The sequence below is a fragment of the Dermacentor variabilis genome, chromosome 11 (assembly GCF_050947875.1).
Source record: "Dermacentor variabilis isolate Ectoservices chromosome 11, ASM5094787v1, whole genome shotgun sequence".
NCBI classification, from domain to species: Eukaryota; Metazoa; Arthropoda; class Arachnida; order Ixodida; family Ixodidae; genus Dermacentor; species Dermacentor variabilis.
This window is the reverse complement of record NC_134578.1, coordinates 76,390,277-76,413,427: the sequence shown is the minus strand read 5'-3', so window position 1 is coordinate 76,413,427 and position 23,151 is coordinate 76,390,277. Positions and strand designations below refer to the sequence as shown.

At 46.1% G+C, this 23,151-nt stretch overlaps 2 protein-coding genes across 4 annotated transcripts in view; one reads left to right on the top strand and one right to left on the bottom strand.

Moving 5' to 3' along the window:
- Positions 1 to 1,130, top strand: part of MFS18 (major facilitator superfamily transporter 18) — a 28,517-nt gene extending 27,387 nt beyond the window's left edge. For both annotated transcript variants that reach the window (XM_075674215.1, XM_075674214.1), the window contains exon 13: positions 948 to 1,130. In XM_075674215.1, the coding sequence (XP_075530330.1) occupies position 948 (1 nt within the window). In that variant the 3' untranslated portion in view covers positions 949 to 1,130. The remainder of the gene's footprint in view (positions 1 to 947) is intronic.
- A 6,145-nt stretch (positions 1,131 to 7,275) lies between these two features.
- On the bottom strand, positions 7,276 to 23,140 carry RpL36A (ribosomal protein L36A). Of its 2 annotated transcripts, none has more exons than XM_075674213.1 (5): positions 23,116 to 23,140; positions 22,547 to 22,655; positions 17,955 to 18,022; positions 10,272 to 10,388; positions 7,276 to 7,361 (listed from the first exon to the last, which is right to left on the bottom strand). In XM_075674213.1, exons 1-5 carry the CDS (start codon positions 23,116 to 23,118, stop codon positions 7,341 to 7,343), a joined length of 318 nt encoding a protein of 105 aa, XP_075530328.1. In that variant the 5' UTR covers positions 23,119 to 23,140; the 3' UTR covers positions 7,276 to 7,340. The 2 variants fall into 2 exon arrangements, with proteins under 2 accessions (XP_075530328.1, XP_075530327.1); XM_075674212.1 differs by lacking the exon at positions 23,116 to 23,140 and adding an exon at positions 22,981 to 23,105.
- Positions 23,141 to 23,151: the final 11 nt, after the last annotated feature.

Sequence of the window (23,151 nt, the reverse complement as noted above, 5' to 3'; positions counted from 1 at the left end):
CTAGGAAGCGTTCTGCCATAAAAATTTTTCAAATTGATTCACTAATAGCCGAGATATAAACATCAGTGCCACAAATCCATGAGTTCAGCAGGCGAGCTCCACTGGCAAGAGATACACCCTCTGCAGTTGTCCCATCTAGCATCCGTGAACGAAATTCCTTCCCTGCGTTTTCCCATACCAGACCTCGAGAAACGCATGACGTATCCATCACGAGCCCTGCCTTCATTTTTTTTTCTCCTCGCATTTTTGTAGTGTGGCGGACTTGCGCTGACGGCGCCTCGTGCGAGCTGTTGTCTCGTTTCGCAGAGCGCACAGTTTTGCGCGCTGCGCACGAAGACACCCAACTAGCGGTATAAGTCAGCGCTACACAAATACTGAGGCAGACACAAGCGGATCACAGAGCATGATCCTGCGTTGGAACACAGTAGAAAATGACATAGTTTCGGTGTCTGCGCACGTGACTGCACAACGTGGGAACAAGCAGACGGAACGGAAGTACATCTCTTGCTGCAGTACGAAGTAAAACAAAAACATGCAGACATTTGGTTTGTGTGCTTTATTATTTCTCTTAACTTTAATTCATCTATTCAAGCACCAGATTACAGAAATAAGAGATGTTGCCTTGAATAATTCCTGAGGTCACGTGTCACTACGAGCGACGTCACAGCGCAAACACGTGTGCACGGTGGCCGCAAGGAAAAGCGCAAACGGCGTTCGGTTTGAAATTTCAGATCTTTTTTGATGGAATGGTAAAAACTGTCGACAAATTTGTAAAATGTCTTTTTTTGTCTTTTCCATTCCGTAGCTAAGTGATATTTAGCAGACACGATCGTTAACGTGCGTTGTATCTGCGCTTGTCAGCTCAAAATGGCCAGACTTGGCGAGAGGCCCTTTAAAAACTGTCGACGAATTTGTAAAATGCTTTTTTCTTCTTCTCCATTTTTCAGACCTGCTGTCGAAGATGGGGTCCACCCACCATCGCCAGAGTCTAGTCACCACCAAAGTACAAGCGTCTTTCAGTCTTTTTCCTTTTCTCTCTCGTTTTGAGGACAAGAGCCAGAAGCACGTGCCTTATTGCCTGTTTCTGCATCATGCCGAAGAAACTTTTATTAAAGATGACAAAAGAACAACACGCTGCACCCCGGCGAGCATTGTACAACCGCTGTTAAACAGCGTGGCATACCGCTCGCAAATTTCACGTCACAGGCGTCAAGGAAGTGTCGTAAACGCAGTCGATGGCGGTGGCATCCGACAAGGGGCTTCGCAAAATTTGTGCCGATTTGAGCAATTCTTGGGCCTACCTTGCCGCAGAAATATTTCGTGCGACGCCGCCAGTCTCTACCAGAGGGAAAGCTCAACACGCTCCCCATGGTGAGATAAGGTCAGTGTAGTATCCAGGAATTTTTTCACGCGGTGTGGTTGGGACGGGGGAACAAGTTGGCTGTGCCACTTCGAAAGACGTGGCTGCATCTATACCTTCAACTGTGGTACCGAATGATAGCCTACAGCCATGTTTAAGAAGAGTTTGTTATTGAGCCAGTTGGTAGATGATGCTTAAGGTGCAGGACGAGCAAGACTTGTAGCCAGTGCAGTGTTCTCGTTTCCTCCAAGCAGCAGTCGCTCCGCTGTTGGCATGCCGATTGCGGCACGTCACGCAAAGCCGTAGATTGACATGCAGTGCCTTTGTGCATCCACAAAACTGCAGCGTTCAGTCCGGAACTCACCGTTATCAGCCCGATTCGTCAACAGTTCACCGTTCAGTAACCTTCGTGCCACACCACGAAACCGCAGACCAACAGGTAGCAGCACACCACTGGTTAGTTAAACCTCGATATAATGAAGTCGGTAAAATCGGCAATTTGCTTCGTTATATCGAAATTTCCTTCTATTGAAATTCGACCTTTTATGCAAACAAGTACAGTCGCCGATCGATTTCTTTTACACGGAAAGGGGCCGCAGAATTTTCCAAATTATCGGGCGATCGAATAAAGCAAATATGAATACAAAAACAATCCATTTTGATAAATTTGAGAGTCAGCGACGAATGATAGTTTCATGGCAAGTTACGTCTACGATATCTTCTCCGCGGTACGAATTGAGCGAAGCCAGCCACGCTTTCCCCTGCACTCCGCCCCCGCGGCTGATGGCGCCGCCTGCACGCTCCCCGCTGCTGGCTTCGTCTGCTGCTCGCTCCAACGGTTACGAAACTCGAGATTACGCAACCTCCAATGTTAAACGCGCTGCAAGACAGTTTACATAGTGACACGCCGTCCCAACACGCCCGCTGTTTGCGAACACGGCATATTACCTCTAAAGCAGGGTGCGCGGCTGGATAGGCGCTCAGCCGCGCTTAGAACCATGCGCAGCCATGGCTGAGACGCGTGCCAACTTACCTCCGTCTCCTCGCTCGCGCTTGATCGCGTTAACGCTATCTCGCTCCCCTTTCCTCGTGCGGGAAGGCGGCACTCGTGAAACCACCATCTTTCTTGTCTCACCCTTGGCGCACTCACTAGCGCCTAAAGCACGCAGTACACGGAGCTTGATAGCTTGTGCCACTTGGACTTTATAGGAACATGACGCAGCTGCACTTGTCGGCGTGGTCGCGCGGAGCACGATTCGAGAGGTGCGTTTGGAAACAGCCGCAACCATTCGACCATCTGCGACCACGGAAGCTTCCATTTATTGTTTCGGCATTACTTCGCAGCGGCAGTGAAATTTCGTTATATTGAAATGGCATGCAAACACACTTCATTATACTGAGTTTATGAATACATGGGGTTCAACTGACAAGATGTTATGAAAAGTTGAATGCTTCGTTATATCGAGAATTTAGTTGCATTCAAGTTTGCTATATTGAGGTTTAACTGTATGTTATCTTCACGTGCCCGTCTCTCGTAGTCACACAAGATCAGCAGTCTAAAAAAAAACAGGTTTGCACCCTTTAGGCGTTTCCTCGTTCTACAACAATAATCGTAATCTATGTTGCTTGCATTTCCTTTCTTGAAAAAACTGCACACGCTACTTTTGTCTGGAATGCTATGCCACACTGATAAAATACATGCCGTTCATGACCTGTAGGTACGCCGTTCATCACCATTAAGTATGGTACTGGGCATGCAACATTAAAGAAAAGCAAACAAGATACCTAGATTATTATTTGGGACAAGTGAGCCCCAAAACGTGCTACCTTTTCCTAGAGCGAGGTTGTGAAACTGAAGAATGGTATCGAAAATTGTTTTTTACTTTGAAGACAGGCTCTCGGCAACAGGCTGGGTACGAACAATTCTTGCACACCTGGCTATGGCCTACATTTGGCAGGTTTTGACTACTAACTCGATGCTGCACACTGCAGTGTCAGTTTGGGAAAAACATTTGCAGAAGTGCGCAAACTTTTTGGACATGGACTGCGTTTGCTTCCTCAGTTTCAATATTGTACGTTTTGCGTCAGCCATCAGCTTAAATTGACGATTTGCCTCGGCTGTGCTCATCTTGTGCACACACTTCATCACCTGGAGGCTCAAAGCAACCATTTCAAGAGTTTTATACAAGCACGAAGTGCTTACGTGGTTCACTCGATGGTTACGTTCGATTACCACGTGGCGCACTGCACCAGGGCGGGCTGCGGGGCGTACACTGGGCGTACACCATATCGTGGGAGTTCTCGCTGTTGTGAGCCCTTTTAAATCAAGTGCCCATATGCAGGATGCGTTGCCTGCTTGGTCGAATCACTCGGTGGCCTAATGCAAACAGCTGCTTTTTTTTTTTGGTTCAGTGCATGCTTCTCATGCTTTCTGCAAATTTCTAAGGCACTAGCACAGCATTAGACCATGAACAATGTCGCTTGCTCCGTCTGATAGCAGGGATAATCAGGAGAATCCGACGAGAGCTTAAAAAAAAAAAAAAGAACGTGCCACTGAAGTAGTGGCCCAAAACGTACATAAATTGTGCCGGACACTATTCCAGCTGCGTTTAAGCACTGTCGTAGAGATCGGGGAGCCTTTCCACGTCCGCTGAAGCACTTGCTGTCACCGAACATCTGGCCTACGTGGTACCGTACACCTCGGCTACACTGTGCCAAAATTGTGGGCTACGGTGAGGTTGCACAGTTTCTTGCACGAGGCAATGAGGGCTGTGGTGCGGGGCACCGTGAAATGGTTCATGCAGCGCAGTGAACCATGCATGAATCAATCAGAACTGTCCTACAAGCACTGCATAGCATTGGAGCTGCTAAACAGGCTGAAGTGCACGACCTCGGAGTTGGCTGCAGATATTGCATACAAGATAGGTGCCTTCGATATCAAGAAGACTGGCATTCATTGGACCCTTCTTTCACGTAGCCATTCACGGCACCGGCAACTGCTGCTGCTCTTAGTTTGGAGGTCAGAGTTCACTGTTCGTAGATTTGAAACAAGGTCCCGCTTGTTGCTGAGCCAAGGAATGATGAAACAAGTGTGGAGAGCACAGGCTTCTTATTACACTAGCCTACAAGAGAGCCGCTCAGCAAACAAGTCGGCCACAATTTTTTGCTATTGGGCATGGGTACAGGGAGCTAACAGTTGTGTACTTATCGCCATTGCCTGTATAATGTTCTCATGCAGGAGCCAATTTTCATACAAGAATGGCCCATTCACAGGCCACCCCATGCATAAGTGCATCCCATTAGCTACAGCTTCACTATGATCTTTTGGTTGACATGTACTACTGGAACAAGATACAGAAAAAATGCCAACACATCACAGCTGGCACTGTTAATTAGACAGGGACTTGCAACTAGAGAGATAAGTGGCAGTTTATTGAAAGCAGTTATTGAAGTTTATGAAAGTTTACTGAACACATTCTTGTAGAGTTGTTTCAACGAGCAAGCTTATCGAGTCAACATGCAAGAACAAGCAGTTCGGGGCTTTCGCCATTTCGGTGCACAACACCTGGCAGCCAGCCTCTGCATAAAATTTTACCGTTTTTATGTTCATCCAGTATCAAGTTTAGCTTGCAGGTTCCCATCTAAATCCCTGGGGACGGAGAAAATTTGCGCCTATACCACTGCACCGAATTTGTTTAGTTTCTTTTCAAGGAAAAGAGGGAACGCCTGACCGGGCCTCGATCACTCTTACACAGTTGGCCATGGTACACATAACAATACAGTAACGCAGCAAAACCAGTGGTACAAATGTGATACACACCAAACAAAAACCAATAATTACATTATAAAATTAGTCTGGTATACATAAAATTATTCAGTACTGCAAAAGAAAAATGGTATATTTGCTATATGCACTGAAAAAGAAGCTAGTCATTAAGAATGCTTTCGTGCACAAAAAAAAATTATCATGTATTATTCTAATAAATTAACTCGTTGCAAGTAACATATTTGTGCAAGATACACCGAGGACATCGACTCGCAGCAAAACATTGTTCTTCAGAGATTACCTTCGTTCTCTTTAATAATAAAGAACTGCTTAACGACCTTCTTCAAACCCCTCTTCTTCGTTGAGGACAAATATTTTTGATGAAACAAATGCTGGTTTACGATTGTAAGGATGTGATAATTCAATCTTTACTATAGTTCGTATGGGTGATGGGGATTCACTCGCATTTCTGTGGGAAAACATATTTGCTGTGCGTGCTTTTTGCAGTAGTGGAATATGAATTATTTTTGTTTGTTTTAGGAAACAAATCATATATATGATTTACTTTTAGTATATGGTGTTTTTGAAAAAGTAGTGCCGTAGGTAGGCCTCATGGTCTGCCTAACAGCCCTTAATGGAGCACAAAAACCCGTTTGTGTGCGAGGATAAGTTAACGACAATAACAGATCCTGTAGTTCCTCCATACAAGATAATTTCGAGTTAGGCAAGAATTTAGACACTTCATAAAAGCAGCCAACCGTCTTACTCTGTTGCATGGGGAGTTTCATCATGTGCATGTTACAGGAAAGGTCGTCATCGAACCAGACGGCAATAAGTTCTTGGTTTGCAACTTTCCAACTCCATATTCCCATATGCAATTGATTTTACTATGCACGACTGTGTTTACTGGTCTAAAAATGATATATAGTGACTTGGACAAATTGAGGCTCAGACTATTAGCGCACCTAGCCAGTTGCATAGCTTTATTAAGTAGGCGTTTGCCATTGGCTCTGTACTGCATAGGGAGCTAGATGAAAAAAAATCTATCATCCACGTATATAGTCAGTTGCGGCAATTGTGATACATCAGCTATATCATTTATATAAGCTATGTATATAAGCCGTTTGTCGCATATAAGAATTTTACAATGTAGGGAATTTAGGAACCGATTTGTTTTTATTTAGGCTATCAATTCCTATCAAAAGCTGCAATATAAAAAAACGGATTTATCAAGTCGATAGTGCTGCAACAAAAAAAAAAGAGATTTCAAGTTTTGTAAACTGCAGCTTTAAGACATTTGTAGCAAATAAAATTCACATATTGTACACCACTCTGAAATATAGCATTAATTTGCAAATAAGACTTCTGCCAAACTGTTGTAAACATAACCATTTCATGCGAGCTGTAAACTCCGATATTTGTCCCCTTGAGACACTCCAAGAGACGCATTTCAAGAACTGCGTGGATTTGTAAACTTCATTTCTATTTTTCTTGAGCTCGCCAACTATTGGGACATATCGTACGAAAATATCACTTTACATTAAAAATTCTGCTTCCCTATGTCATAATTGCAGCTTTCTCTCAACCATGCAACAAATTGCATTCACATCGGTCCGGAACCTCTCAGAGTTAGCCTGAAGCTAAAGCTTCCTTTAGCCCTTTTCCCACAGAACAATGCACCAGTGGGACTGCTTCCCACAGGACACTTGTTCTGCTGTATGCAGATCAATATTTGGCTCGCATGTTCACGAGAGCCTATTCCACAGATTGGCAACGTTTTCTTACCACTTTGTAAAAGTGTTTCAGGGCCGTTTTAAAGGCAACTGTCCATTTAGAGCGCAGTTTGCTTTTGAAGCTTGTGCACAAAAAAAAAAGGCTATTTTATAGCTTACGTGCCCAAATTCAAATAATCTATTAAAACGTTCCAATTGACTAGGTTAACCATCAATTTTTAACCGATGCCTACTCCTTATCTTCCAAGCAGACATACACTCCTGAATGAGGAAACGTTCAGAGCCATCCGACCAGCTCGCTTTGAAAGCTACTATCACGTGTTCCAACATTACTATTACTACCATTATCATTACATTAACATTACCGGGCAGCCCCAGTGAGCAGAGATGGCAGTTTTGCCAAGGAACAACACGAGTAAAAAGATGGCGCCATTTTCTTTAATAGCTTGTGCTGTTGGGAGATGGAATTTACACCGACAGATCAGAACTGGATCATTTGTCCCTGAAAAGAAAGAAAAAGCACACATTAATGCTGCATCACGAGAAACAAATTCAATGCCTACAAACACCAAAATTCAACGAGTCTCCACCCTCTGCGAATTGCAAGGCAAAAATAGATGAACAATAGTCACACTTTGTGGAGAATTGTGTTTACCCGACACTACGCAACACAAACAGCTTAATGGCACTTAAAACGGGAAATCAATTTTGATTGGTATTCACACTTCTGAAAAAGAAAAGGCAAACTAAAAGTAAAAAAAATTTAATGCCTGTAGCACTGGCCACTCGCCAATTTCACTGCATTTTGATGATTAGACATTTCGGCTGTCTTTATGAATGAGGAGTTGCCGAACGTTGCCAGCCTGAGCCTTCATTCCATCTTCGAACACGCAATCGTTCTTTGCAACATAAGCGGCCAAGCAAATAATCCAAGCAGAGACGAAACAATGCTTTACATTATGGGAGGCCGTCGCACAAACCGTCGCTGCCACCTGTAATTTAGTATTTTTTTTTTCATTGATTAAAGAGGGCGACCTGTTTGAAACTGCAGAATGGTGGTCTGCCAATTTATGTAAATATTTTTCTCGCTACATAGTGCCTGTTTAAAAGGCTTAGAAAGAAGCTTTTTAGAGTATTCATAGCATGGCAACGTAACATCCAATTGGTACAGGAGGCCCTTGCAACCGCTGAGGAAGGTTATCTTTTCATGCACTTCCGTTTTCCTTTAACTTATTATTTCTAAATTTCAACTGAACTTCATGGATAATTCCCCCAATGCCATGTTTCAATATAGCTCTAATGAAAAAATATAGGGCTCCCCATACCCTCTTTACCTTCTCAACCTGCAAATGAACGAACTAGCGAGTCCCGTTGCACTGCTACAATGCTCCCTCAGCTAAAGTCAAGACTGCCGCTACTAACAGATGCAAGACAGACACTGGCTCTGAAACCTGTGAAATCAAAGTAAACCCAATGCCAACAACGACGTCGGCAAGAAGCATCTATCGAGTGTTGCCTGAATAAGAGTGCCGGGTGCGTACTTCACTCTTACAGCGAAGCCACTGGCCCGTTTGCCATGAGATTTTGCAGAGGTAGTTCACTTTATTAATGTAGTCAATGACTGATAAAATTTGGACTCCTAAGTCATTACGTGACTCTGTTCCACAAGTGGCCAAACTATATTTGGCCAAACTTTGGCCAAATATAGCCAAATGAGTGCGGGTTTTTCACTCTTATCCACTTAATATCCCCGCCCATGTCGACGCAAACATAAAAAATGTGCAGTTGGCGCCATTTCAAGCTGCTTGACTATTCAGTGCAGCAAAAATTCACCAGACAGTCAATTTTCTTTCATTCTACACCGACAGGATCGACAAAATTGATCAAATTATCTTATCACTAATTCATTGGGCAGATTTGTTCTGTTCTAAGATGCCAACTTTCTGCGTGTTCAAAGTAGAGAACTAAATCTAATGCACACTATTTTCTTTTATCAAAAACGCAGCACACCTCCGATACTGGCAATAATGAAAGGAAGAAACCAGCAATCTTTACCTTCACACAAGAGAAATTTCTTTACACCTAATGTCCACCATCCACGGTACCAGAAGGCACTTTATTGCCGATAATTCTGACTTTACGGGCCACCTAAACGTTTCGAGTAATTGCAAATCTGAAATACTCGCAAGAAGATTACTAAATCAAAACCACAAGTGGTTAAATAGGTGTGCTGCATTCTTGCATGATCACTCTCACGGATACCTGCCATTCCGAGTGAGATTTCCCATGACTAGCGAGAAGCATCTGCGTGTACAAAACAGCAGCATTGTCGGCATAGTGCCAGCCATGCAGTCTCATCGCAGCGACAGGAACGCTGTTGCCAGCTGGACATGTCCAGTGGTGGTCGCACGAAATACGAAGTGCAAGTACCTTCAAAATTGATCGTCCAGAAATACAATCAATGCATTGCTTTCGACACATGCTCGCCTGTGACCTGGAAGGTGCTTATCTCGGCCATTATGATGCTGTCATTAAAGACAGACAAAAGTACAGCCACATGATTTAGGGCATCGTCGAAACAGCCACTGTTAGCGCTTCCCTCACCCTATGGCTGCCCTCGATGGCGCAGACTGCCAGTGAGGAGTTGGTGCCACTATACAGCGTTAAGTCTCGTAAGAAAGTGTTGCTATTTAACACGCGAATGAGCAAACGGACGTTTGGAACTGGCATAACAAACTGCAAATGCATCCTTTACCTGCTTTACAACTTGGCGGTTTGGCTTGCCCTGCTGTTTGGGCATGGCCCACAACTGCTGAATTGACTAGGCTTCGCTAGTTTCTGTTTCGAGGAGGCACTGGCGATGCATCCGACGAACAAGCCAGCAAACTTGCCAAACCACAATATTGCTACTTCTGCTCGACACGGTGGTCTAAATTAGCGCACAGTCATGCAAGCAAAGACCGAATTATCCAAACACTGTAATGTGTCCGAAATTTCAGTCCCCTTTATACATTATTACATCACTCAAGTGGGTGGTGGTGGCTGCACGATTGTCCAAATAATCAGCTGGTGACCGTACCACATTTGTGTGCATCACTTGGCCCCTCCCATTTCGTCCACAATAAATCCAAAGTGCATGTTTCCCGCGCTGACGCGAATAAAAGGAAATGGCAGCGCCATTTGTTACCACTAGTAAAAGGCTGGCGTCACCGCAGACAACTCTCACATTCTGGGCTTACTGTGGACAAAACAAGTGATGCATGCAAACATATCAAACTGAACATACTGAAGGCACCATTCCTATGCCAAATTTTAGCGCAGACAAACCGGTAAAATTTATCCGGATTTGTCGTCTGCACCCAGCACTCCTGCGCAGGGCAATCCTCACACACTCAGTCAAGCAGCCCCATACCTTGCGCTTCTTGTCGCCGCCAATCTCGAAGTGCTTGCAGCGCTTGATGGGAAGCTGCTTGCGGTTCTTGCACTCTGTACACTCCATACGCAGCACAATCTTCTTTGTCGTCTTGGCCTGCACGGGAGAGCAGACAGCACCGACGTCAGCAAAGCACGACGGCTAGCTGCAGCAATAACGGCACAGCCAGGCGGGTGTGCACATTACAATGTGGCCGCTCCGGACACGTACGCGTCAAAACTGGCACGCAGAAAACAGCCGACCAGCAATACAACCGTCGTTCGTTCAGGGGTCAGACAACACTAATGGCACGTGAGGAAAGCCCTTTGCTGCCGTTCAGAGAAAAACCTGCAATGGTCCCTCTCACTGCACTAACCACTGACTGGCAAGAAACTAACGGTTTTTAGTTCAGAATGAAGATTTACTGATCTTTCAACACCGATTAAAGTTGAAAACTGGCTGCGCATGATGCTCTTGGCAACTCGTCTGTCACGACTGTTCAAAACTGCAGCAAACTTTTGGCCACCTGGCGACAAGCGAAACCAGCCGTGCAACTGAGTCAGAGACCATGGCCTCCAAAATTTGGGGGCATTCCATATGCAGTGAAAAAAGTACTGGAGGCCACTGCTGCCAACACTGTGCATTGGTTGAGTGCACATTCAAGCTAAGGTGGGGGCGATACTATGAAAGGTGGCATGAAAGAATTGCAATCGAAGGGATCACGAACATGGCTGTGCTATTTCTCGATACAGTCGACTTGCGTTAATGTGGCCTTGCAGGAACTGTCGAAATTGATCAAATTATTTGGCAGGTCGAATAAAACGAAAAAGGCTAGAAAGCGGCGATACTCCTCGCCGATTTACTTGGCAAAGTGAATTGTTTGCAGCCATTCTCGCTTGCAACGTGCTTAAAGAAGCAGGTTGCACAAGATGCTGATGTGCTTGAACACCTTGGGGCCTTTTTCTCACCATTGCCCTCAAGCGGAAAGACCAATTCTACGAAGTCCCGCCCAGACTCAACACCCGCTGTGCTCAGGCATACAATTGCATTATCCACACAGTTATCATTGCAGTCATCGCCGCTCTCGTCGCTGCCAATCGAGCCCCGGTGTCACTGAGCAGCAAATATAGCTGGTTGTCAAAGGACTCCGAGCTGCCACTCTCTGGCCAGTGTTCACAAATTCCTCAAAGGAAATGGCGCCGAGAGCTGGGCAAAAATCAGCACCTTAGGTGGGAGAGAGTTTGTGCTGTTTTCAACACATTCACAGGCCACTGGCATTGACAAGTCAGACGCTGTTTCTATTGGGATCGTGAATTCGCACGTCTTGAAACTATTCGCAATAGTTTCTCGCCAAACTGCCATGCTCTAGCAATCATGGGCATAGCACTGAGCAGAGTAACTTCATATTCTTTGTTACTTCCAATGGACGTGATCATTTGATGAAGTTCGTCTTCCTATAGGAGACCTTCGTTCCTTATTAAACTCAGGTCGAGGATTTGCATGTTTGCCGTTAGTTACGTTAGGCAGCGGGAACTCGAGTTGTATTGCTGTCAACCATTCTACATGAACATGTGCACTAAAGTTATGAACAACGAAAACTATGCATCAATATTTATGTGCAAATTTGTTAGTCAACTTAACGATCCATTCACAAAACAATTCAGTGATCACCTATGCTTTCAAGTTCACGCCGTAGTCAACTGGGAGCATCTTCACTCCGAAACACTTCACACCGTAGAGCTAGGAGAGAGTAACACTCCAGTTGCACTAATCAGATATGTCAAATTACTAGAATGAGGCCACAAGGTTAGCCTAATGGAAAAGTACCGGTTCTTCTCTGCTCCCAGCGCAAGTGTTCTCGGTTAGCTTCCGTGAGACAACCGTGGCAGAATGTTTAGAACCATAGTTTACGACAAATTACCACAGGGAACTCATGCTCAAGCGTCTGCAGGAGCTGCAGGTACGACAGGTTCGGCCTACACAATATTTGCAAGATAAGATCCACTTCACCTTGGTGTAAGATGACCAAGCCTTGGCGTGCTGGAATGCCCAACGTACCCAGTAGCCAAGGAATGCACGCAAGAGTACGACTTCACTGTAAAGCACTGTCCACGAATGCAGATGGCTAACGTCAATTCACCATGCCATGAACCAGTTTTGTATACTGAAGGCACCATGGAGGGTGTGCCAGACACAAGGTTAAACGCTTACCAAACAATCAACCTAGGGGACCAAGTGCTGACAAGGAACAGAAACGGAATTATGCTAATGAGCAAACCAGTTGCAGAATGGACACAAGAAAAAATCCACAATGTTAACACTGTCCTTCCTGCAGAAAAGCAACGGTTTTTGGGTAGTCTTGTAAATACCTTTTTTCGCATCACACAATACGCTTTACACTAAAGCGCACAGTATCAAATTGAAGAGGGAGAAAGTCTGTCCGACGGTACTATTCCCAAACATGCTTATTAAAAGAGAGTTTGAAAAAATTTATAGTATGTTGTAGAAAAAAGAAAAACTAATATAAAAACGTCCCTGTTGCTCAGTCATACATTTTCAATGCAAAGGAGCTCTGCAATATTCCAGCAAATATAATCTTTCTACGCAAAAAATTTCTTGAAAGATGAAAAACGTCAACTAGTAACCAGCCCTAGCGCAATGCCACGATCGACCGCGAGCAGTGTTTCCGCGTGAAACTCATTGCCCGCCGTGGCCGCCAACAAATGATCCTGACCTAAGGATGTTAACACCCTGCAGATAAGAGCTGCGACCTTTAGAACATGGAGGCTATCTTTATATCAGCGCACAGCAGCTTTGAAACGGTTCGGCGAAGGAAACGAAACTCCGTCGTAAAATCTGACAAACCAAAGTTGTCTTCCGCGTCTGTGCTGCTTTCAAGGTCCAAAAGCTCACTCACAGCACCGAATTCAGTAGAGACGCGACATTTCCGGGCATGAGCGGCACTGATGCCATCTTGGAACCAAAGGGTGCCCAATCGTGCCGACCAAACCCCTTCGCTGGAGGTGCTTTAGAAATTCTCGCGCAGCAGGAAAAGAAAACCGAAACTGACTACATGGCCCAATAAATGGTGCTAGCTGCCTGTGGGCGCTCGGGAAACAGCAAAATACGAACTTGCAACCGTCAATAGCGGGCCATCAATGGGAACAGGCACGGAGAGGAAAGGGCTTGCAATGAGGCAGAAGCAACTTGAGAAACAAGAGCGAAGTAGTTGACATCTGCGATTCTAATGTATTGAGGAAGTCAATCGTGCAATTTCAGCCGACAGTACAGTTTCAAAAATAAAGCAGTTTTGGCTTCACCCGCTAAAAGAAAACCCACATCGCAGACAATGTTGACGAAACATGAGCAGGCGCTCTACCGAGTTGGCAAACAACATGGGGACCACTTGGGATTTTTCCCTTCCAGGCACAACTTAAACCTCTTCGTCCTGCTGGATAAACTCGCCAAGTACGCCAGCCTTGGTAGTGCTGACGAGAGACTCGGTTCAGAGAGCGGATGGCCACAAGGTATATATAGTAACTGACTGGGCAATCGTGCTTCAGATCGAAGGAAAGAGAGAGACCAGTGGGTGCAAAACCTATGCAGAATACAACAAGAACAGCTGTGATGCCAGGTTGAACACAAGCTAAAAAAAATGAACAAGCCCTCCATAAACATTCACAGAATGCCGTGCCAGTTACTGCCCAAGTACGAGTGAGTTCTATGGCGCCGCTTTGCACTGACTGACAGTTTGACGATGCGGTGCAAGGCACACTTGCCAGCACGTCAACATTGAAACTAATGGAGAAAGAGGAAGCGATTAGCATGCCTCTTTCATTCAAAGCTTGCCATAAGCATGCGGTTTATTAACGATTATTTACTATTAGGCACCACAAACAAGCACCCATAAACTTGTCATAGCAAAGATTAGCAAGCAACACAAATGTTTTTTTTTAGATCACACTGACTTTTACAGATATTTTGGTGTTTCCTATTTTCCCTGCTTCATGCACTTGTCTGCTACAAACGTACTTGAAGCGAGTACTTCCCGCATTCCTCCGAATATCAAGAGACTTCAAATAGAAGTTTCAGAGACCAATCCGTAATTTTACTGAAAATGCGTGAGAGCTGGCAGGTAAGAGAATGGCAGAATCCACAGAAGCTGCGCGACGAAGACAGAACAAAGCTGCCTGAGGAGCACAACATGAACGTTTAAAACATGAAGAAAGCCAGTACCGAAGCATGAGAGTCATCTACTGTACACCGGAGAGGACAGGAAGGGCTGCAACTCAACACAAACACTAAAGTTAGGGTTCCCAACCATCGTGTACCTAGTGGGACAGTCCTAACTCTTGAGCGAGCATACCGTATTTACACGATGGTAATCCGACCACTTTTTTTAATTTGAAAATCTGAAGTGGGGGGGGGGGTGTCGACTTACAATCGAAACCAAAACGTGCCACCGCCAAAAAAGAGAAACCAACGGGAGCTACAACGTAGTTACAATTTTATGTTTGCTCTATGGCCCTACCCGTAGCTTTTCGCTATCCCTCATGTTTGTTTGCTTTTCGGAAGGGTTTTTCAACATTTTTTAAAGTTTTACACTGCACGCAACACTCATGGGTGAGGGGGGGTCGATAGTTGATGGAAGCGCCGCTGTTCCATTCGCGGCGGCACCCTCAGAATGGCGCCGCTTGCGGGGAGTATCGGTAGTTCATGGAAGAGCAGACACCGCTTAAATGCCAGTGATGTGCTACAGTCGCCGACCGATTTTCCGGACTCCGAAAATTCGGACATGCCCGATTATTCGGTCAGCTTCGCGGCACCGCCATTCTCCCCATTGACCATAATGTATAACAACTGCCAAAAGTTCGGACACCTTGCAACCTCTCGTCTGATTTTTCTGACACTCCTTGAGCCAACTCGGTCGAGAGCACCATGCACCGACTGTATGGTAGCATGGTTCGACTTGCTGAACGCCATTTTTGTTTTGAACGGAGCTTCCTTGCTGCCCCACAATGTGGCGCTACTGGAAATCCCCGCTCATCATCATCGTTTCTGCCTGGTTTGATAGAGTGGCTCTGCAGCAGTTCCGGTTTCAGCTTAGTAAGCCATGTCAAGACAATCCAGCAGCCGATTTGTTTTTTCGCACACGACGCTGCGAGTAGGCCGCGTTTTTTCGTTTGTGCGACTGGTGTCGGCACGGTGGTGTTTGCTTTGTGTGCTGTGTCGAGGTTTCGTTGATCCAAAGCGGCATACGGAAACATCGCGTCAAGTCTCTAATGGCGCCGACAGTGCCCGCGCAGACTGCGCTGGGGAATGCCGGCAAGCGGGTGCCGGGAGGCCTAAGCTTTATCGCCTTCCGATGTTCTCCCTACTGACGCGGAAAATATTCTGCAGAGACCTGCGCAGTGGTTGCATTGCGACTCCGGACACCGTCTCATTTGACAGTTTCACAGGTGCTGACACTGCTGCACTGACGTGCGCAGAACTCGACGACTGCGAGATCATTCGTCAGGTTTCTGCTGCACCGTCGGACGATGACTCTTGAGTCGGAAGATGACGCACCATGTGCTACGCTGCCGTCGCATGCGAGTGTGTACAAGCAGTGACTGTGCTTTCAGCCGCCTGTAGTGACCGTAGTACGACCCTCTCCGGGATTCAGGCTTATCTGATTGCGCGTAAACGGAACACCGTGCAACTGCGCATTCACGATTTCTTCAAGCCTACTGCCGAGCCCAAATAAGTGCGTGGAAATAAAGGATTTCATTTTTTTTTTCTTAATCTGCTTTTTCGGACACCTGTTTATTCGGACATTTCCGCAGTCCCCGTGAGGTCCGAATAAACAGTCGGCGACTGTACTTCTATGCTTCCTCAGTCGTCATGAGTGCTCCAGGCCCACTAATAGTTCGGCACTCGTTCACAGCAGCGTTCAAGAGGGCTGCCATCCTTTACACCGAAGAAACAAATCGCTGCTCTGCGGGCCGCAAGTTCTATGTTTCTGAACGGGTGGTGCGAGAATGGCAACTCCAGCGAAGCGAAATTTTCACCTGTGACGGCAAATGAATTTCCAACGTGCCGAAGTCTGGACGCCATCCGGAGCTGTAGGCTAAGCTTGCAGCACACGCCACTGAAATGCGTGATCGGTCCCTGCCAATGAAGTGCGACATGGTCATGAAACAAGCTTGGATCTTAGCCTTTTAAGGAGCTGCTCTGCCGTGAGTACGAGTAGCTGGCGGCAGAAAACAGTTAAATTACACCAACTGGACCTGTCAAAAGAGCCTTCCTAACGGCTGCATGTGGTTGGGTGCATATGGCGTCGGCTGCTGTTCCACAAGATGTTGTGGTGTGGTCGTTTGCCAAATGTGAAATTTCGTTGGACGACGACGTGCTGTGCGACCGTAGCGACGATGACAGCACTAGTGAAGACGAGTAGTCCAGTGACCATGTCAGCTACTAATAAATTTTCTTTATCGAATACACCCTCGGGTATGCTCTTTTTTTTTTTCCTGTCACGCGATATGGGGGGTCGACTTACAGTCGTGTAAACACGGTATGTGCCGAGTCCCGACATATTTCTGTCGTGGCAGGTCAAACGTCCAGATTTTTCTTTTCTACTGAATAACAACCAATGACAGATTTACTTTTTATAATGCCTAGCAGCTTACTTTCATACTATTTTGTCTTCTGTTGCATTATCATAAAGGCAGTTCTGTTTTTCTTGTGGTTTTAGTCCTGTTGTAGGCCCTACCCATTCACAGTACCTCTAAGGTACTGGTAGCAGTGTTAACCAGGCAACCATTGTATTTCTTTCAGCAAAAGTTGGAATGTGACAAGACTAAAAAGAAATTGTGCAGCATTGTTGCACGTACAGACCTTCTGCTCCTGGTGCTGACAAGGTTAGTCATCGCCACCCCCCCCCTCTTCCGACTTTCACTCGAGAGCTGGCCAGCTTAACCAAGGTCGTCAGTTTGTGACAGGGCTACTCTTATCAGATGTGACAGACCTACTGCCACCAGTGACCCAACTGCAGGAGATGTCTGGAACATTGCGTGACAATGGTGCATGCAGCCCCCAGCTAAAGCCATAGAAGGGGAACCCCGTGTATGAGCGGCACGTTCCAATAACCACGATAGCCCTTCCGACTCCGCATTGCTATACTCAACAAGAAATAAGTAGACATCAAGACCGTGACCTTGCGTGCAGAGTGGTGCGCCAGTCAGGTAACGAAACAGAATTTGTAATGGATCATCAGATAATGGATTACTAGCGCTGCCACCAAAGGCAGGGCGACAAACTGTCCTACGGAGGTAGCAGAAGTCCATGTAAGCAGCACTACTTTAAGTTGGTAGAACACTGTTCAGCTTTAGAGGGAACAAAGTAAGCCAGACTCGCCAAGCCTCAGTCATCGTCTTCAAACAATTGTGAGTGTAGCTACTGTGCAGTTGCGAGTCCAACGCACGTCTTAATTATGCCTGACCCACGAGTGCAGGGCAGTCTTCCAAGCTGCAAAAAGCAGCTTGTCGCTCAGCATCCACTCTTGTCGATACTTGAGAATTGCACCATAAAGAGAAACAAATATAAGCAGCAAGGGGAAGTGGCCAAATGTGCTAATAAATAATGTTCATGCATGCTTTACACTAGTGGTGCTACTAATTACAAGAGCCCAAGAATCACACTCACCTTCTTCCTGAAGATAGGCTTGGTCTGACCACCATATCCCCGCTGCTTACGGTCATAACGACGCTTGCCTGCGAAGAAAAAAAAAGGAGTTGTCCCTCACACGCATGGCACCAACTACATTGAAAAAGCATGCCAGTACCCCCACAATTGCGACATCTCATTCATCTGACAAAGTACTGGTAACAAGGAGGTCAATGATTAGGTGAGCAAACTTCCACAATGGTCCAATTATTACTTGGAAATCTTCCAGAGGCTATGCACAATAGTTCCTGCAAATGATCTGCAATATAAGCCATACCTTTTCTAAGAGCATTCCACGTATTTCAGTATGGCAATTTTGTTTGTCTTCAGAAATTTGTCTGCGGCTTAGGATAGAGCTTGCAGCACCTGCTAAATGCTTGAAGGACTTATGCTTGAAGCATAGTATGTCCAAGCTACCACTGCTAAAAAAGAGTGCCTCACTGCTGGTAGCCGGGTAAAAGCAAAACCACTGAGCTTGCAAATCAAGTCTTGTACAGTGAGGCATTGCATGGAGTTGAGTTTACGGGAATACATTTCATTAGATTGAATTTTTTTTTATTACCAGTAACCAGCCATGGCATCGGTTTACAGCCCACCACATGCCAGGATCAACCCGGCTTTGAGTCAATGTTGCAGCCACAGAGCAAAAAAAAAAAAAATCCTGCACACAAAGTGACCACGGCCTCCATAGGGCACCACCGAGACAGTGACCAACATATGTGCTGATAGAAAGCATCTGCCTTGCCATGGTTGCTTAGTGGCTTTGGCGTTACCTGCTAAGCACGAGGTCGCAGGGTGGAATTCCATTTCGGTGTGGGCAAAAATGCAAGAAAGCCTGTGTACCGTGCATTGGGTGCCCGTTAAATAACTCCAGCTGGTCAAAATTAATCCGCAGTCCCTCGCTACGGCAAGCCTCATAATTAGATTGTGGCTTGGGGCACATAAAATTCCAGGAAAAAGAAATTGTATATTGCAGTTAGAGCAGCGTTTAGAACATGTTGTGGTTATTGCCAGTTTCCTTATGTTATTTTTCGCCTGCTCTATCCACATGACCGCCGTTACATGCTGCCGTAACACCATCACTTGTACAAAACAAGTGTGAAGCAGTTGTGGCAGAGTGAATTCACCGTCAGGTTAAGACTATGCACATGCACGCCAGTCAAACGTGGTGTCGAGCTTTACGTATAGATGGCTTGCACAGATGTCCTATCCACCACGTTGGAGGAACAGCGCTGCAAGATGTATTTGTGATGTCACACGCAACTTATTTATGTTTAGAAATTTTCGCATGACGCAGCATCCACCGGGATGGCCCAGTAGAGCAACAACCATCGTGTCGATGCGCTCGACAACTGCACACAATGAAACTAGCACCGAGAAAACAAAATTCTTCGGTTTTGCGTGTCAAAACTACGATCAAACGGTGAGGCAGGCCATAAGGGGGGGGGGGGCTCCGGATTGATCTTTAATTCATGGCCCGTTTTTAATGCGCACGCAATGAACAATGTACGAGCGTTACTGCATTCTGCCCCCACAGGACTGCAGCCACCGCGAACGGCATGGAAACTGCGATGTCATGCTCAGCAGCGCAACATCATAGGCGCTGGGCTACTGCCACCAACCTGGCAGGGCACGCAATTCCTCATGTCACCTTCCCTTTTGCTGGCTTCAACAATCAACATGCACGGCAAGAGATAAACACACAGGTTGCATTGCATGGACACACTAACCATGCTTAGCTTGACCCTTGATTACAGCTAGATGCAGCCACACGACTTACTTCACTGAGCGCAGCATTTTTGCAAACAAAGTTACGCCCTGCGTGTAAGCCCAACCAACCACTCATACCTGTCTCTTGCTCAAACATTTCGCACTATAGGAGGCATGCACTGAGCTCGACCTGCGAGGTGGTGACAGTGTCGCTCAGGCGGGCCATGCTCACAACCGGGAGCATCGGAAAAAATGACAGCGGTCTTTCTCGCACGAACATCTGATCCCTATCTTTTCGCCCCCCCATTCGCCTTGTTTTCTTATCCAGTCGCTGATATATAAGCAGGAGGTTCCAGCATCTCGTGCGCAGTGCTGTTCTACGTCTACGAACAGGTCTACCTACAATGTTTACGTATCCGGACAGACTAGGCTCCGGCGTGGCCATGCGTCAATTGAGCTTCGGTGTCTGGTGAACTGTGCTATGCTTGGATGCAGCAGTCACACAAGAAAGAAACTCAGTGATAGGAATATGTTGTCTGGATTGGGTTCCTCTCGACACGTGGTTATCTCTCTTCTTAACTGCAACCTTAATGTAGAAGAGCACAGCAGCTTTGTGCGAGCACGCCTCTGCCAGGCCTGCCTTGCAGGTGCAGTGTGCCGCCAGCACCTCGCAGTTTGCTTTTGCGAGAAGTCATAGTGGCTTTTCATAGAATGATTGTGATTGACAAACCTGGGAGGGCAAAAAAAAAAACTGTTTTGGCAAGAACAGAAGAATTGACTAACATGCTAAGTAAAATTAGTGTTTAGTTCCCGAAGAGGGGGGGGGGGGGGGGGCTTTTTTTTTTTTTTTCATTGAAGCAAATTTAATGTTACCCCTTTCACAACGCAAGTGGACAACGCGAAGTAAATTCCGTAACGAAGGCGATCATGTTATGCGAGCACTTTGACACGCGGCTGCTGCTGCACCCAGCCACTCGTCAGATCATTGTCACCATCCATCGACTTGTAGGCTTTCAATTGCTCGCGGGTTGCAAAGCTCGTTGCATTCGCAGTGTAGTCCTAGATGTCTGCGACGTCCACGCGAGGCAGTAGTCCGACATCGCGCCGAAGCTGCTGATCTTCAAGTTCGAACTGGTCAACACAGTCGCACAAGCGCACTTTGTTTTCACAACGCGATTTTTCTGGTTCACTCAACCCACGCACGAACGTGCTTAGGCGCATGGTTGACCTAAGACGTACTACTCAATAGCCAAGTCAGAAAGGCACTTTGAAAAGGTCGTTTGACGGTTTGTGCGTATCAGTGGGCTAGTTGGCGACACAGGCCTACTCGCGTAGGCAGCCCAAACTTGTGACCGCAGTTATGGCGGCCTCCGCGGAGCCGATAGCGCTCCTAGCGGATGACGTCATGTGCATAACCCCTATACACCTTTGTGACAAAATGGGGTACCCGCTCGTCCACCTGCCACCTTTCTACGCTGCTAACAATGGCAACTAGTAGCCAAGCTTCAGCGTAACTTAAGTTAGTGTGTTCGTGTAGCTATGGCACAACTTCAATGACACGGCTTGCTGATTATGGCCGCCGACAAACCTTGCAGATTTAGCCAACCAAAGAGAAGCCCAAGCAAGGCTGCATTTGATTTGTGAAGAATGACATTCACATTTATGGCAAAAATATCTGCATCGATGAGACGAGAAGCCTCGCACAGCACATGCTGGTAATGGGCTGCCACATCACTGCACAGTACGCTTGCACGACAGGTCATCAAAAAACTCGCTTCACAGTCCAATTCATCACCTACTGCAGCTGCAGTGATGCCATAGTTGGACTTCAAATGCCGGAAGACAATTTACAGAACTCAGCATGCAAACAGCCAAAGTTGTATTCACGCTTCTGACAGGTTTGTCAGAGTATGTAATTGGAACTTGACACTTGCCGGATACATTCATTTTTGGAAAGCGACGTGTACGATATGCAAAATCAAAAAGGAAATGATCACTGCAATAGTCACAAGGACTTGCTTTGACAAGGTGAACTTCGGTGACTTTGAAGCAACTGAATGTTCCAAAACACGTATTTGACTAAAACGCTAACACCTAACGACACCAAATGTAGGCTTCTAGGCTCGTCGCCTCAAGAACGTAAATGTATTCATGTCAGTCAAAGTGCTAGGCAGATTCACTTGCATGATCTTGCAGCATTTAAATAGGCGAGCGCTGTGGGACTGTTTCCCTAAACAAGACAAACACGAACATCCACACTGTCAGTTCACCGAATGACTTAAGCAGAACATTGTTATTTTAAGGTGACTAACCATGAATACTTTGATGGAAACACCGTGGAAACTGCAACACGAAGTTGCAAGAGAACCATTAGGATGAATAATAATAATAATAATAATATTTGGGGTTTTACGTGCCAAAACCACTTTCTGATTATGAGGCACGCCGTAGTGGAGGACTCCGGAAATCTTGACCACCTGGGGTTCTTTAACGTGCACCTAAATCTAAGCACACGGGTGTTTTCGCATTTCGCCCCCATCGAAATGCGGCCGCCGTGGCCGGGTTTCGATCCCGCGACCTCGTACTCAGCAGCCCAACACCCATTAGGATGAAGTTATTAACATGCATTCTCAACAGTTTACGAATGTTCGGAAAATATAGGTCCAGTACTTTTTTTTTTCTTTTTGCCAGGACGCTGAGCAGAATCACTGAATGCGCTTGACAATCACATGGTCGAGTTCTCGAAAACGGCCGAACTCAATTGACGTCTGCCAATACTTCCCATCAAAACTTATCTCACTTCGCTAATGATTAACGCAAGCAACGAGACGAATGCTAAGGTAAGGCGCAGTGCAACTCACCCTGGGCGTACAGGGAATCTTTGCCCTTCTTGTACTGTGTCACTTTGTGCAGGGTGTGCTTCTTGCACTTCCCTTTGCAGAAAGTCCTCCTCTGTTTGGGCACGTTCACCTGGCAGGCACGCACACGCACGCACACAAAGGAAAGAAAAAAAAAGGGGGGAAGACACGGTTAACTCAGAGCAATAATCCTGTTGTGAAGCGTCGACGGATCACGTCAACTCGCAAATATCAATCAACCCGGCGACTGCATCGACTTTAGACAAACTCGGGACAGCTTCCTGCCAATTACATTAGGCAACGCGAGAGCCCCAAATAATAATAACGACCGCAAAATGAGCATAATACATGACTACCACGAAGTCTGGTCTAGTACCAGGCGCTCGCCGTGTTATACGGTTTCATACGCGAAAAGTAGCATAATTACAAGTTCCTACCATAATATTTATATACGAAACAAAAGTTCGAGGATCCCTTTACAAACACTTCTAATGTGTGGCCGCGATGGACACGAATCAACGGGATTAATTACGATTAATACACGACCCGGCGCGAGAAACATACACGCTTACCATTATGCCACTGTCTAAAGAGGAAGTGGCGTACCA